Source organism: Limulus polyphemus, unplaced genomic scaffold (assembly GCF_000517525.1).
Source record: "Limulus polyphemus unplaced genomic scaffold, Limulus_polyphemus-2.1.2 Scaffold1178, whole genome shotgun sequence".
Taxonomy (NCBI): domain Eukaryota; kingdom Metazoa; phylum Arthropoda; class Merostomata; order Xiphosura; family Limulidae; genus Limulus; species Limulus polyphemus.
The window spans coordinates 131,822-148,928 of record NW_013666788.1 but is presented as its reverse complement, the minus strand read 5'-3'; the positions used below and the strand labels follow the sequence as shown (position 1 = coordinate 148,928).

The 17,107-nt window shown below is 32.5% G+C and overlaps 1 protein-coding gene across 1 annotated transcript in view; it reads left to right on the top strand.

Moving 5' to 3' along the window:
- Window positions 1-1,998: 1,998 nt before the first annotated feature.
- Window positions 1,999-17,107, top strand: part of LOC106462477 (dynactin subunit 5-like) — a 27,023-nt gene continuing 11,914 nt past the window's right edge. Inside the window, exons 1-3 of the mRNA XM_013922404.2 lie at window positions 1,999-2,011; window positions 3,559-3,590; window positions 3,905-4,023. Coding sequence (XP_013777858.1) covers window positions 1,999-2,011; window positions 3,559-3,590; window positions 3,905-4,023 — 164 coding nt within the window. The remainder of the gene's footprint in view (window positions 2,012-3,558; window positions 3,591-3,904; window positions 4,024-17,107) is intronic.

Below are 17,107 nucleotides of genomic sequence, written 5' to 3'. Positions count from 1 at the left end.
AAACACAAACTGTGATTCAATTTTACCCTTGTTAAACACAAACTGTGATGCAATTTTACCCTTGTTAAACACAAACTGTGATGCAATTTTACCCTTGTTAAACACAAACTAAAAACTTTATATTTTATGTGTTATTTTCTCTACCCTAACTGTATGCAGGGTCAATCAATTTAATCTCCTTCGTAACCACCATAAAACTTTAAAGGTTGAAAAATGCAAAATAACATGAGTAGTACTGTCCTAACCTCTTTAGTATCAACCACAAAGTTCCAAAGTACTTTCCCTGAGAGTTTCTACTTTTAACCTTTTTTCATCTATTTCCTATGTTTATTTTACTGTTAACAGCTGAAATAGAAACCTGCCGATCATAAAGCAATGAATCACCACTCCTGCCATTAGACTGTTTACATGACACCTTTATACAACACCATCAGTAGTAAATATGCTTGTGTGGTGCAATTATCAGATTTTTCTCACAAAGTTTATAGTAACTCTGGCTCAGAAAACACAGTGGAGAAGATTTATCGGATTGTTTATAGAATAGTGGTTATAACGAGAATTGTCTAAAGTACTGAAAATGTGAGAAAATGTTTATGATATGGCTCTGTACAAAGTTCGGTCTGATCCAATAAAGTTGTTAGATATCTGGAATAGTCAGAATTTAGCAGTATAGGTGTACAAAGTGTGTAAGTGCCTATGAACACATATTTTATTACTATTTACTCATAAATGCTTAATTTTGAGTTATTTTTCTTAAAATATAACACAGTAAAAAATAAATATACATATAGAAAAACAGTGATTTCTAGTAATTATGATGTTACATAATTGATTTGTGCTCTCGCATCATACTTGCTAAGCCTTGTTTCTTCTCTCCAATGGAGAGAGAAGCAATTTTTGTAGATTTCAAGGATGCATTTTAGAACATAAAAAATTTATCAAATTAGTATATTAGCATATATATAAAACCACTAATTTATCTGGCATTCTAACTAAGCTTTATTAGGTTTAAAAAAATCTCATTTCTGTTCAGAGAAAAGACTTCTGAACATGTTTTAAAATTTCCAGTCATGTACAAGTTTCCCCTTCAGGCCAATTACAAGCAACTGTCAGCTTTATATATTTGGAATATGCTGTTTTTATTGGGTATAAATAGGTACGTAAGAGAAGTAGGTGTGAGTAGACAAGAGGTTTCAAATGATTGGAGCAATGGGCAGGGCTATCCTTGTAGTTTTGCAAAATCAAAAAGGTGGGAGGTTTTAATTATGTTTTCTAGGTTGTAAATATCTGAAGTTTGAGTTTCTAATTTGTTAACTACCATAAATGTTATATGGTAGACATAATCAAATATAAACTCAGCAATATGACAAGAAGACATACCATATGACACACAAAAAAAGCATATTTGACATTTTTTCTTTATTTTCTTTTGAATTAAAACATATATTAAAATTTGAATTATATACTATTTTATGATGTCAATTTTATTAACTTGCAATGATATTAAAGCTCTTTAATTAAATTTTGAAAATACTAAAATATTGTAATATGCACCCTTTGATCTGTCTGCTGAGAGAGTTAAATAAACATATTGCTAAACTTAAATTTCTATGTTCATACACAAATTGAGCAGATTGTTTTATGTGAAGTAACAACCCAGTATACATTTAAAATACCATGAAAATGCAGGTTTTTTGTTTTGTTTTTAATACACCAACTCAAGGAAGGTTATGTGAGAAACAAGAGATAGCATTAGAATTCACAAACTCAACATAATTTTTGTTTAATTCTTCAAGAATTTCATTTAGATTTCCAACTATAAAATTAGTAGTTATACTTAAGTAGTAGTTAATACACAATCTCTATTAAATAGAAACATTTCAAGATAGATATAAATGTTAGAAGTATCCCAAACTGTACAAAATTTTAAAATTCAAAAAACAACTAAAATGGGATAGAAAAAAAAAAATTTAAAAACAACGTTTTGCCACTGTTAACATGGCGTCATCAGGTACGATACAGCTTTGCAACTTAATTTAGTACATCAAAGGTTAATTTCATTATCTAACTTAATTTATTGACTTCATCAGTCCTGTAACTTAAGTTCCAGACCTTAATATAGTGAGGGAGAGACATTTGTTCCAGTAAAACTGAAGTTTGGGTCATAGTGGAGAGTGCTGCTAGTATCAGGGTGGTGCAGACTCCTGGTTAACTAACTAGACTTGGATGATTACATATGTTAACTAAGGAGCTTTGCTTAGTGACAGAATTTATATTCTTTTTTTCTAATGTAATCATTGCTTGTAATCCCATAGTACAGTGAGATGCCATGTAATGTAGTTAATATATCTCTCCCCACGAGAACTCATTATTGATGTCATACAGCACGGTTTCCAGTGGGACCATTTAACATCCTTGGCTGTTAATTGTTTAGGATTTCATAACAAATAAACAATAGTTCCACCAATAGAATGGTGGCAAATCCTTCATGCACGATAAACCTCAGGAGCACTAGTGTTTCTACAAAAGCTCATTCTTTTCTTCTGCACTGTTTTATTCAGATGAATTTTTGATTAGGAATAAAGGAATACTTGCACTTATTTATTTAAGCTTTCGTTATCATTCATGGTATAATCTTTCTTCTCTTTGTTTACTGATTATGAGAAAGAAAAGAAAAAGCTTAAACATTTCAGTTATAACTTTGATTCTAACTATATTAGTTTGACTTTTCTCTTAATCAAACTATGCAATTTTGGTACAAGTGTTCCACAGTGTTTTTCATTTTCGTCATTATGACAATAACCAAGGCCCATGTAAAATATGCATATTTAAAAAAAGTACTTTCATGGTTCATTTAGATTACAAATTCATGTATCCATGTTCCTGACTTCTCAAGAGGTTCTGACACTCCTCAACATTAGTCATTCACTTTTACAATGGTGATGCCTAGGAAGCACTCTTATATCACAGCTCTTATGTATTAGGTGGTTGGTTCCATTCTAATCTTGGATCCAGGATTCTTGACCCCTTGCTTCTGTTGCTTCAGCTTAGCCTAACCTTTTCTAAAATAAAAAAAATCAAGCCATAATTTAGATATAGCTTGTTTTTTGTTAAGCAGTGTTATAACCAAACTGAAATTAATGACCTTTATGAGGTGTATGAAGAGAAGTATTCATGTAATGGCTCCAGGTTGCATGTTTGTCATAATAAAAATTGCATCACAGTTTGTGTTTAGCAAGGTTAAAATTGCATCACAGATAAGTATTTTTAATCTTAACATGAAAATCACTTTGTAATCAGAGCAGTCAACACTCCAACTCCATATATTCACAGATACATTTTTAGTAAAAATATTTAATTAAAAATACTGATTTTTTTTCTGTCTACAAAAGACTCATAATGTTTATTAATATCTTGAAAAATTTTATGAAGATGTTAAAAGTTATATTATGGAAACTCTTCAGGTCATGTTGTTGGTGTAATCCACTGAGTTAGCAGTGAAAGAGTTAATTATGACAGATGAACAGCAATGGAACTTGTAAACTAATAAAAACAAAGATACTGTTGCTAATATTGTTCCAAATGGCAAAGTAAGTAGAAATTTTTAAACTGCTGTTTTTGGGTGTCTTTTGATACTGTTGCTCAAATTTTTATTTGGTGTGTAGAAATGAAAATGGATAAGTTTTGAAGATAAAAAGTAACTTTATGTATTTATTTAATACACAAAATTGTATTGCTTGGTAATAAGTGATAGTTACTTAATATAAAATACATTGAAAAAGTTGAACTTAAATTTTAATTTTGGGATAATCTAAATTCTCTGAACATTAAGAGTAATTGAAGACTAAAACATTGACTGGGAATATACTGAAAGTTTTAGAATTCTTCATGTATCATTTTCTAGACTATTATCCAGTCAGAATGCATCATTCGTGGAGACCTTGCAAATGTTAGAGTAGGTCGACATTGTGTTGTTGGTAGACGAGCAGTTATTCGACCTCCTTTTAAGAAGTTTAGTAAAGGGTAAGTTCAAAATCTGATTGATTCAGGTAAAAAGAAACAATCCACATATTGAATTTCTGTTTTGTAATGGTCAAATTTCTCCAAAAAAAAGACACCCAAAAACAACAGTTTAAAAATTTCTACTTACTTTGCCATTTAGGACAATATTTTGACTACCACATAATACAGAATGACGACTGACTTTGTTTCCAGAAGCCTAAAAATAAAAATGGGAACAGTTACTTACACAAATTGGTAGTAATCTTTTACTACTTCAGAATATATATTCTGATAACAGTCCAATTACATCATAAACTCCTAGTCATAAAAAAACATCTTTCACTATTTTAGTCCTTCAAAAATTCCACTACCTAAAAGCAAAAGAGAAGAAAACATTTAAGTTCATGCTTCTCATAATATTAAATAAAAACATTGGGAATGTTATTATCTGTTTTGAAAATTTTATTACAACTTTCTTTTTTAAAAACATGACACAGTACATCTAAGCATGAGTAAAAATAATGTTTGAGTTTCTACTACAAATATTTTTATTCAAGTAAGTGCTGAGTGTCGGTGTTTCTCTATGAGGTTAAATCACTTGGAATAACTAAAATATTGTGTTCTTAATTCTTGCCAAAATATCTTATTTGTAAATGATGTAAATAAAATTGATAATAATTATAATTCACTTGCTTGATCTGATTCACACCCTAACAGTCATTGTTGATAAGTAATTACTGGATCTTTCATATTCCAGCTTACCTGATGAGCTTTACTATAGGGCACTGGATATATCAGATGTAGTATGATTGACATATTGTAACATTATTGTGAGACATCCCTGATTTTGATTTTCCATGAACCTGTGGCTAGATTAAGATCATAGGCAGCTATTTTTGTCAATGATTAAAGACAAAAATCTTGGGGAAGGTTTCCCTAGGCTGCTTCACAGTCTCATATCACGGACCATTTTTGGCGACTCTTCTATCACCTGAGTTCTCTATTTTTAAAATGCCATTTTCAAGTTTTTCAAAGTACAAATTATGTTAACAAGAGCAAAAAGAAGTGCAAAGTTAAACACATAAAAAAAAAATCCAGACACAACTCCATGATAACAGTTCCTTGAGTCACAGCACTAAAATGTTCCCTTAATACCTCACTTCTCTAGTATTTTAAGGTGTACTGCAAACCTAGAGATAAGGCTGAACTAGTGATTTGTATAAAGATAATTACCATTTATGACTTATAACTATACATGTGTATTAGTACTGTTCACCTTAATTTCTGCCCATCAGGTGTGTATGTGTAATTCATAGAGTAGGAAAATATTGTAAAGTACAAGGAAGTTTGGGGGTCCTGCCACAGTTGGAGCCACAGGGGATAACGTCCCCCCCCCCCCAAATCAGTAACTGGTTTTAACAACTCAAAAGGAATGAAACCAATAGATCCTGTGGTTTTTTTTTACTAGTTTTCCTCAAATGTAGGCATCATTTTCCTCTTAGGACAGATAATTCTCAATCATTTACCTTTGATTGAGCAAGATGAGGCTTGTTCACTTACAGTATTTATTGAATATTCAGTATTATATGGTCCACCTTTTGCATCTGTGGCATTTGATAATCTGTATTGTGAAGTGAGCTTTAAGATTAAATGGTTAAACAGACTGGATGTTAACATCTACTAAGTTAATTCATGACCTTCTAAACAACACAGTGTTTATTTGTAGTCAAACAGTACTGAATAACAGGGCTTGGCATGGCCTGGTGGTTAGGGCACTCAACCTGAAAACTGAGGGTCATGGTTTCGATTCCCCGTCATTGAACATACTCACTTTTTCAGTGATGGTGGCATTATAATATGATAGTAAATCCCATTATTTGTTGGAAAAGCTTAGCCCAAGAGTTAATAGGGGGAGATGTTGAGTAGTTGCCTTCCCTCTAGTCTAACACTGCTAAATTAGGGATGGATAGCACAGATAGTCCTTGTGTAGCTTTGCACAAAGTTCAACACAAACCAAATTGAATAACAGACACATGTTATGCATGGAAAATTACTGATGTGCTAAAAAGTTGTCTAATTCATGGCAAACTTTAAAGGATGGAACATTCAGTTAAATTTTAGAAATTTGAAAAAGATCTAAAATCTACAAGTGAAAATAGCTAAATGCAATGGTAAAAAATAGCTGGGTGAAACACCCAGCTCCAGATTTTAAATAATGCATCTGCTAGCTTTATTATTAGAAACAGAGCACTATCTTGATGGCTTGAGTTACTTTTCTATGCTATACTCTGAAGTGGGTTTCTGTATACTGTATATTGCATGTGTGATTCAGATTGTTACTCAAATACATTACATTGCATTTACTAGAATTAAGGTAATTTGCCAATTGTTTGTTCAATTTAATTGCCAATTAATTCATGCTGCTCTATAGCACCTAAACATCTTCATTATAGTTAGAAATATTTAACTTTACTAATTATGCCCTTGTAAATGTCAATATTGTAAATAAATTAAAGGCCCAAGCACTTACTCCTGAGGTGCACCACTAGTAATAAAATTCCAGTCTTACTGGACTCCATTAATAAAACTGTTTTCTTCCTTTCACCTAACCATCCTTCAATTCAACCTCAACTGATGTGATTTATTTAGCTAATCTTTGGTGTCAGAAACTTCTTAATAATCTAATAAGTACACTTAACTCCACACCCTCTCCATCATTATAAAAAAAGTTAACATCATATTAGTAAGACAAGAATTTCCTTGAGTGAATCCATGTTGGCTTTCCCTGAGGATATTTAAGTATATGATTTTGTAAAATTTTGTTTCTCAGATTCTCTAGATTTTTTTCCTACAACAGAAGACTAACTGGCTTATAATTTCCATGGCAGTTCTTACAAGCCCCTCTATAACATTAAGAGTAATGCTAGTAAATGTCCAATATTCAGGCATGTTTCTTCACTTCACTGTCAATAGACCAAATAACATAATAGAGAAGCTTAAATATCTGATCTTTTGCCTTCTTTAAAACTTTGGAAAAACAATTATGGGGTCCCAGGGTCTTATCTGTTTCTATAATTGATATTTGTCTTAATATAATTAATTCCTACATAATTAATATCCAGTATTTTCCATACAGTGCTCAGGATTAGGCATATTACTAACATCCTTTCTTATGTCAATTGGTTATAAACAAATGCATCAAACAAGAAGATGAAGTTTTGAAAACTGTTTAGAAAGTAAAGAACAACTGTACAGTTGACCTTGGAATTATTTATAGATTGTATCTACATAACAGACGACATGCGTGTTAGGCTAATGGAGTTATACTAAATAAATTGGAAAATTGAGAGTCCTCACACATGACTGTGAGAATTGAGAATTTTTTTAATTTGTTTTGAAATTAAATAATTAATACTTAAATAATATAAAAAAATTGAATTATAAACTACATTCTTATGCTAATTTTATTGACATATATTAATAATAAACTTGTTTAATTAAATATTGAAAGTGTATCTGTGAAATTTTAAAAATTGTGACACGCACAGAATAGCTAAGTCATCACCATAGGGTTTGTTATGTTTTTAATGTAACTCTGTAAGTATTGGGAAAAGACCTTGTTGGCTTTCACTCCTGAGTTCTTAGGATCACTGTTGTAGTTTTCTCCTGTTAACACTGTAGTTACATGACCTGCTCTGGGAACAAAAATCTAACTTCCTGGTTCATCAGTCCTTGTGAATGATAGTATAATTAATTCATTTAAAATAAAATAAATAAATGAATAGTGTTTTCAAGCTTAGAATGGCCTTGTTTAAATAAGTAGCAATATATGTTATGGAAAAGTCATCATTTTGTAACTTGTCAATAAGCAAAGTTGGCACTCATGGAATTATAACCTAATTATATCTTAGTCTGAAAAGACAAATTATAGTTGTGTTTGGACATTCTATTTTAGCAAATTATATATCATTTTTGTTTTAAAATACATACTTTTAAGGTGAAAGATTTTGTGATGAAAAAGAAATTTTTAACCAGACTTAGTACACTAGGCAACAAGTGCACACAGAAGATGAATGTGTGGGAATCCGGTAATGTTTTCCCACTGTGATATGCTTGTCTCAGACATGGATAAACTGTATGCTGTACAAGAACCTTAAGAGTAACTGTAGTGAAACGAGAAATGTAGGGTAAAGTTAAAGGTTCCAGAATATGAAATAAATCTAAATTACCTCCTTTTTTTAAAGAATGATTGTGTATTGTAACAGACAATTACACTATTTATTCTTAGAGCTGAAGCTAAGAGACTTTTTTAAACCTGGGTTCATTTAGCTTAGTTACTTTCATTTGCACTTAAGCCCCCCTCAGAGTATGCCAAAAGCCATTTATCATAGTTGGATAGCTTTGCGTAAACAGTTGATTGAGTTACAAGCATCCTATGATTGAATTAGAATTATACAATTTTATATATGTGTGTGTGTGTGTGCTAGGAAATTAATTATCACAAGGAATATTTCTGGTTTTTCATTTAAGTTTCCTTGTCTAATACTTCAGTTTCTAATTTTTACATTTTAGTTACTGATAAATAAAAAATACATAAACAAAATCAAGTAATTTAGTACTTACATCTGAGCACTGTCTTTTTTTACCATTGGTAGATGAAACACTGTAGACCTACTTTTTTGTAATGATGTTGATGAGCCAAAATATGTTTATTATAATTACAAACATACCAAGTATATTTTGATAAAATTTGGCAAGCTTTTAATAAGCATTACAAGCCTGTTGTACACAAAATATTGGATGTTTTAATAAAGTATTTTTATTTTATTTCACCTTTCAGTTTTTATATTTAATTTGCACAACCTTTACAATCTCCTGAATAAATATCAATATTTTTTTAAGGTAAAAGTTTATATTTTATCTGTTATTTTCTCTACCTAAACATTAATTGTAGCTGAATCATCAATTAAATTTTGAAAATTATGAAATAAAATGAACGCACCTTTTTCTTCTTTCAATAAATAATTTGTTTCCACAACTTGATTTCATGTTATTCACATTTTCAACTGATTATAGTTTTTTTTGTTATATTTTTATTGGGTAGTTACATTGGGGGCTTATTTCATGCAGAGATGTGGATGTGAGGTTTGACTAATTTCAGCAGTTTAAAACCATGAAATCTTTGTGTACTACATGGCAATTACTACACCAGAGGCTGAACTTCAAGTGAAAACAGAGACTGTGGTCATTGCACCTCCAAGAAGTGGAATCCTCATACCAGGAGTTTTAGCAATAATTATTCATCTAGTGACTGGATTATAGTGAAACCAAATACTCTGGTGTGTCCTGAGGAATTGGTGAATGTGAAAAATAAAGATGGTATACATTCATAACTTTATTCAGAGAAGACAAAATTGCAAGTTCTAAAGTTTTGATGCCAGGGGTTTTGGTACATATGAAAGTAGATTATAAATATGGGGTAAACAGAGCATCAAGAGATAGCTGAGGGAAAAAAAAGAAGCAACAGAGTTGTTTGTATCTGGTATAATAATTGAATTGTGTTTTTTCATTTGAGCCATGAAGTAGTACAAGTAGTTTATTATTTGTATTAGTATTGTTAGCATTATTGTAAGTATAGGCCTTCATCAAGTTATAACACTATATAGAGACCTTCACCGAGTCAGTCTGAGTGAAAGCTGATTTTCAGGCTAAGAATATAAATACTTCTTTTCATCTTATAGTTTTCATATTTAATTTGAATAACCTCTAGATCCTCCTACATGAATATCAAAAGTTTTTTTTGTTTTTTTATGAAACTTTAAAGTTTATCTGCTACCAAATCTGAAGAAGAAATCACTAATAGCCGAAGCTACAGTTGTAGCTTTCTGATTTGGTATTGCATATGCCTCAGGCCACTTGGTGAAATAATCCATCACCACACAAATGTACCTGCTTCCAGCACGAGTTTGGGGCAAATGACCAGCAGTGTCAATGGCTACTCCTTTCATTGGTGTGCCAACTAGATATAACTTCATTGGAGCACGTCCCTTGCTTGGGTCCCCTTTTAGCACAACATGTTCTGCAGGTCCTGCACCAGTCTTCCACATCTTGCCTCATACATATCCAGTAAAATCTCTATCGTATGTGACTCAATGTCTTATTAACTCCGAGATGTCCTCTTGTTAAAGTATCATGGGATTGACGCAGCACAACTTCCCGTAACTTTCTCGGTATAACCATTTGCCAGGTCGTCACTTTCCCATCTGCAGTTTCCCATCTCCGGAGAAGAATAGCATCTTCAAGCTCAACTGGTCCCATTGTGTCCAATAGTTCTTTGTCACAGGGCTTAAGCTAGACACCTTCTCCCAGAGTTGCCAGGAACAGTCACGATCCTTCTAGAAACTCCAGCGCACATGCTTCCAGCGTCACGTGACTTCCGCTGTCGTAACACCATCTTTACCTATATGGACAAAAGTTTACACTCCAAACAGTCATTCAGCATTGAAGTGGTTGGTGATTTTTTGCAATCCAAAAGGCCAGATAGTAAGATACCTCCAGAAAGTTTACAAGTACAAATTTAACATTGTATATCATCATGGAAATAACTATATATTAATAAAGAATGTTAATATTTTCAAAAAAGGGAAGCACGAGATAGTAAAGATGACTAATCCAAAGTACAATAGAATGTAGTCCAAGATGTGACACCCACAAGAACTACACTCAACTGAAAAATATTCAGACAAAAGATACAAGTTTGAAACCAATTATTCAGTTATCAAGAACAGTGCAGAAAAATCCTCATGGTAATCATTTGCACCACACAACCTGAAGACAAAAATATGCTGAGCACAGTGTATTAATTAGGCCTAAAAGAGAACTTATTATGACGGAAATGAGAAAATACCACTGGACAGAAATGTTTATCATAGTTGGTATTTTCACACACTATACAATCTGAAGCACTCCATCATCTCCACAACCTTTCAATGGCTGGACACTTATGTGTTAAGAAGGCACTAGAAAGAGAGTATGAAGATGCTCCTATTGAGTTGGGTGTCAAGGATCTGTATAGACTTGGTGTAAATTATGTGAAATATACTGTGAGCAAACCGATCCATAACAGAAATGGCATTGACAGCAGTTCTGTGTTGGAGCACCACTTGAGAGAACATTTAAAGTGCCATTAGATCTTCTGTACTCCCATCCAGAGAATATTCATTTGTCAAAACCTTACACAGAATATGCAGACAGACTAAGGATCACCACTGAGGTCATATGCTACTTTACCAGAAAAAGATAACAGCTAGTGATAAAATGGCAAGCTGCTATGAGTTTAATGCTGATAAGACTGGATTCTATCAATGTGACATGACACAGTTATACAACCCTTCTCACAAGGAAAAACAAAATCCAAAGTAAAGCAGGTGTTAGGAAGGGTCATATGTATACCGAAAAGAATCAGTGATGTGGTTTGTGGAATCCAGAGAGACAGGCAATTCAACCCAAAGGTCGTCTTCTATGACCACCTTTGGAAGTATATCAGTGTGAGAACAGCCAACAGGATAATTCTAAAGAATAATTCCTCAACTGAAAGTCAACATGCTGAGAAACTCTGGGTTACTGTCGAGACCACTTCCAGAGGACCAGCAAGGATAGAGCCACAAGTAAAGTTGCTCAACCATCTGCCCAGGGAAAACTCCCAAAGTAACAAAACGCCATCCCATCTATTTACCATAACCCTCAGAAAGTAAAATCACCAAATGAGGTGGTGAATGGACAGTTTAATGTAGTGCTTTATTTTTATATTAGAATTCTTCAAGGGACTTCACAATCCAGGCAGGGGGCACTTTTGTAAGATATATCTTTAATGTTTTAATGATGTATATGCACGACTGTTTACTGTAAGCGTTATTATTTAATTAATTTTGTAATTTAATATTTAATTATTATTTACTTGTCACAACAAGAGAATTAAAAGTAATTATTTTAAAGGCGATAGTTATGACTAGTTTGGATGCATAACTCGGTAAGAGTTGTATGTTGCGTGTGTGGTTCAATTGTTGTAGTATTGTTGACTCCAAGTTACTCGAATCTTCGGTATTTTTCTTCTTACCTTAAGTGAGTATTATCCATTATAGCGTCGCATAGTTTATAGAAAGTTCGAGGCTTCAGTGAACAAATTATAAATATAGGCCACCAAGCGAGCACAAGTCAAGTAAAAGTTCAGTCAGAAAAAGTTAGAAAATGCGAAGTTAACCGGCGCGTCAGTGTTTAGCCATAGCGGAAGATACTTTAAAGTGAGTTTCACAGTTTAATAGAGATAAAGAGAATAATTTAGCTTTTCAAATGGTGTTCTAATGTATTTGAACCCGTCTGTGTGGACTTGGACGAAAAAGAGACAGTTATTTAAAGTTCGAGATACAACTGTGGTAATCCAACAAAGTGGATAAAATATTTATTTTTTTTTGTCAATTGGATTCTAAAGTAATTGAATCCGTCTGTGTGGACTTTGACAAAAAGGGGACAATTATTTAAAGTTCGAGATACAACTGTGTTAACCCACGGAGTAACGTAACAAAGTAGAAAAAAATAGTTCGTCTTGTCAATTGGATTCTAAAGTAATTGTATAAGCTTGAGTGGATTTTTAACAAGAAACGAGAATTGTTTAGAGTTTTAGATAAAACTATGATTTCCTATAGTGTAAAGAATCTTTTTACATACCTTTTAAATATATATTATTTTAAAACAAGTGTATTGTGTGCTGTCCGTTTAATGCTCGGCTTTATCGCCAACAAGTCACAGGCACCTATTGTTGAAGAATCCCAGCCCACTTAAATACACATAATCAAACTCTGACACTTAGGTGTTGGCGAAAGAGTGCATGACATTAATATCGAGAGTAGTTATAAAACTAGTCCTAGAATATAGAAAATTATCATACTTGGTAAAAGTGAGAATGCAATATAAATACAAGTAGTTGATAATTGATTGGTTAGTGATTATAGTGACTGAATAGTTGTTGATTGAAAGAAGATTGATTGACTAAGATAGAACAAAGTACAACAATAGTATTAGATAGGTTTATTATATAAAACTAAATAGTTATAAATACAATGGACAAATGTAAAAGGCATAGTACCCGAAGATTTACATGCGATAATTCTATTTTAATAACTTGATAATTCACTAAGCAGACCCAACCTTGTTTGTTATTATTGGAATACAGGCCGAAAATACTGATAACAGCGAGGATATCCAACTAATGACCTAAAGCAGAGTGGTCATAGAGGCATTTTGTAGTTTGCCTGTCGATCATAATTAAGTCTAGCTATTATCACTTTCAACTTTTATTGAAGATGTGTAGCAAATCTTCTGGTAGAAATGATTACGCAATAATTATGGAAAGGAAGCGATAGCGTAAGGTATAAATCCCATTGTGGAGAAAAGAAAATCAGATGGTCCGCGAACAAAAACGTTTGGGAATCATTACTCTAATATATAAATTTAGATATAAAGACGGCTTCACACAAATAGTTATTGTATAACTGTGTATTCTAAACAAATAATATATACTGTCAAAAATATATTTGAAGGTGTAATATGCAAGGTATGATGTAGTTTAGGTAGGATGATGTTTTTGGTACAATAATTGTAAATTATGCATCGTTCACCGTTTAAAAGGTAATATAAATATTGAATATTTAGTTATTTTTAAGTATTGAAATATTTTTGTGTTTGTCTATTTTAAGTACAAAAGATTTGTTTTACTTTTAAAATTTTAGTTAAAGGATGTTTACAATATTTATGACGACCCCTCTAGAGCATTTTATTGGTGTTCGCAATGATGTAAACACGAGAAATGTTTTCCAGTGATTCATTACGATACAACTTAACTTTTTAAGATAAATTCTCCTTAATCTTGGTTTTAATTCGTATTACACAAAAGTGTGAGCTTCATTTTACTCCATGGAACTTCCTGATATTCTGTACAATAAACAAGAATACATCGAAACGGTAAGTGAAATCTTGCGTACCACAAAGTTACATTACATTTACAAATACAATTCTTACTTTCATTTCCAAGTTGAATACTTTTTGAGTTTTCGTTGTTGTGTTACTGTGTTAACGTTATTAATTCTGCCTGTTAATGTTATTGTCACTCATAATTAAGAGTAAAACAAATTATTATTCAATTTAATTCTTTTGGAGATTTTTAGCAACTTTTCTGGTAGAACTAGAAGTTATTACATAAGGCTAAACGCTAGCACAGTAGCAGAGTATTGTGCAATTTAACTTAAGTACAAAAATCAGTACATGCCAGTAGATGGAGAATTTTAATAAAAAGATAACAGTCATCTTCACAAATATTTTTTGGATAAAATTTTCTAATCTTTGACTGATAATATATTGTTATGTGGTGAATTGACCACTAATGAATCACTCAGATAAATACTTATAACAGTTATACAATACTAGATGATAATTTAGACCTACACTTTACGAAGTTTATTAATACATCTTCAGAACAATAGGTTCAGCATGCAATATCCCACAGTCCTAGATTACCTACACTAATGATCATTCCCAGTGTCCTTTGTTAGGCTACCTAATAAGATCCTTTTTAGGAGTTAAGGAAACAATTAAAATGGATTGTAGGTGTTTGGATGAGAGAAAGTCTAACTGAACTCGTATTACTATTGGAATGCCTTAGGAGTTAGTGCCTGGGCCTTTGATTTTTATTTCAGTTAATGATATTCATGGTGATGATTATATACACAGTGATCATGCACATATTATTTAAAATGCTATATACACAGTGATTGTGCACCTACTGTTCAAAATGCTATATACACAGTGATCATGCACCTACTGTTTAAAATGCTATATACACATTGATCATGCACCTACTGTTTCAAATCCTATATACGCAGTGATCATGCACCTACTGTTTCAAATCCTATATACGCAGTGATCATGCACCTACTGTTTCAAATCCTATATACGCAGTGATCATGCACCTACTGTTTCAAATCCTATATACACAGTAATCATGCACCTACTGTTTAAAATTCTATATATGCAGTGATCATGCACCTACTGTTTAAAATTCTATATACACAGTGATCATGTACGTACTATTCAAAATGGTATATACACAGTGATCATGCACCTACTTCAAAATGCTATGTACAAAGTAATCATGCACCTACTGCTTAAAATGCTGTATACACAGCCTAGGTCTGATCTAATTTTCTATATGCCCTTGAGCATTTACATTTCACAGCACTTGCAGGTTTTGGTGGTGTAATAGGCAAAAGCATTAGTAATATTAAAATAAGATTTTTCCAGTATTTGATTAAAAAAACAAACTTGTGACAACTGATATTCTCATACTAACATCTTTTTCTTATATATATTTTTCTTGTGAAACAAAACATTGTGTGAAAATTTTTTCACATGAATAACAGTATAGAAATATTAATTCTTGTCTGCTTTTGTAGATTGTGCAAAGAACCATCTCACGTAGTTGCAATTAATAGTATGTAATGTTCCAATATGTAACAATATACACAATAGTCATGCATATGTCTTCTGCCACTATTTATAGTTAGATTTGTAAATACTTATTGTAAGGATAGGGTTTTAAATTAGAGCTTAGTGATATGTTTTGTACAACAATCTTAGGTTAGGCTTAATAAGTGTGTTTGTTATTTTAGGCTTATCTGTATAATAAGCATTATAACAATCACAGTTATAGCTTCCCAAGTTTATAGCAAACCAATAATAGTGTTTTTTAGTGTGTCGCATTGGTTATATTTATAGGTGTGTGTGGAGTGTTTCTCTATTCCATTTTACGTAACAATAGTAATGATAATGCTAGTGTTTACATACACATACATATTGTTGTTTCTTACACTTGAGGATCTTCTACAACCTTAGAGAATAGGTGAGAATTTCACAATATAGATTTAGCAGTGTAAGTTATGTACATTTCTAAATATAAATTTGATTTAAACAAGCAAACAAACAAAAATAAATATATAATAGTAAGTCTGTCACAATATAAATCACAGCTATTATTACGTCAGAGATAGAGAGCAAAACAAAATCAAAGGAACAACACAACACTAATGATGTATGCCAACTGACACAGGTTCTACAGCTACAATTATTAAACCCAATTTTTCAATGAAAAATGGGAAATTGCTCTTTAGTGATGATGACAAAAGAGGGATTGATGTGACCAGCAAGTGGACATAAATTTCTAGAAAAAGGGAAGTTGAAAGTTACCTTTACTGTAAGAAGTTTCTCTGTACCTCATGATGTTTGGGTAACGTGTCACATGAACTGCATTCAGATCAAGGTCATAACTTCGAATCAGCTGTGTTCCATGAATGTTGCAAGTTGTTTGGCATACGAAAGATCAGGACAACGCCACTTCACCCACAGTCCGATGGGATGGTAGAAAAGTACAACTGGACACTGGGACAGGAATTGGCAAAGTTTTGTAATAGCCGCCAAGATGACTGGGATGTCTTACTTCCTCCACTGTTGATGGCCTATAGAACAACAGAGCATGAAACCACTGGATACACCCCAGCAAAGCTGATGTTTGGTCGGGAACTTCGATTGCCAGTGGATCTGATAACAGGACGCCCATCTTACGAAGAGTTGCCTGAAAATGTGTCAGAGTTCGTGAAAATGTTATCTGAAAGGAAAAGATGGATGATATTCACCATCAAGTACATTCAAACTTGAAGATGTCTGCTGATTTCATGAAGCTATGTTATGATAAGAGATCTACTGAAGTCAGCTTTGTACCAGGAGACAAGGTGTGGTTGTATAATCCCAGGAAGACCAAAGGGAAGTCTCCTAAGTTGTCTTCTCCATGAAAAGGCCCATATGACATAGTGGATCGTCTCTCAGATGTGACTTTTCGAATAAAATGTGGTCGGCGAGGTAAGCCAAAGGTGGTGCATGTCAACAGGCTTTGGCGTTATCATGGTCTAAAACATTTCAGTTGGAACTAAGTGAACAACGGAACAAATGACGCTGCTGAAGACGTGTCACCTGAAAAAGCTACTGTCAAAAAAGAAACTAT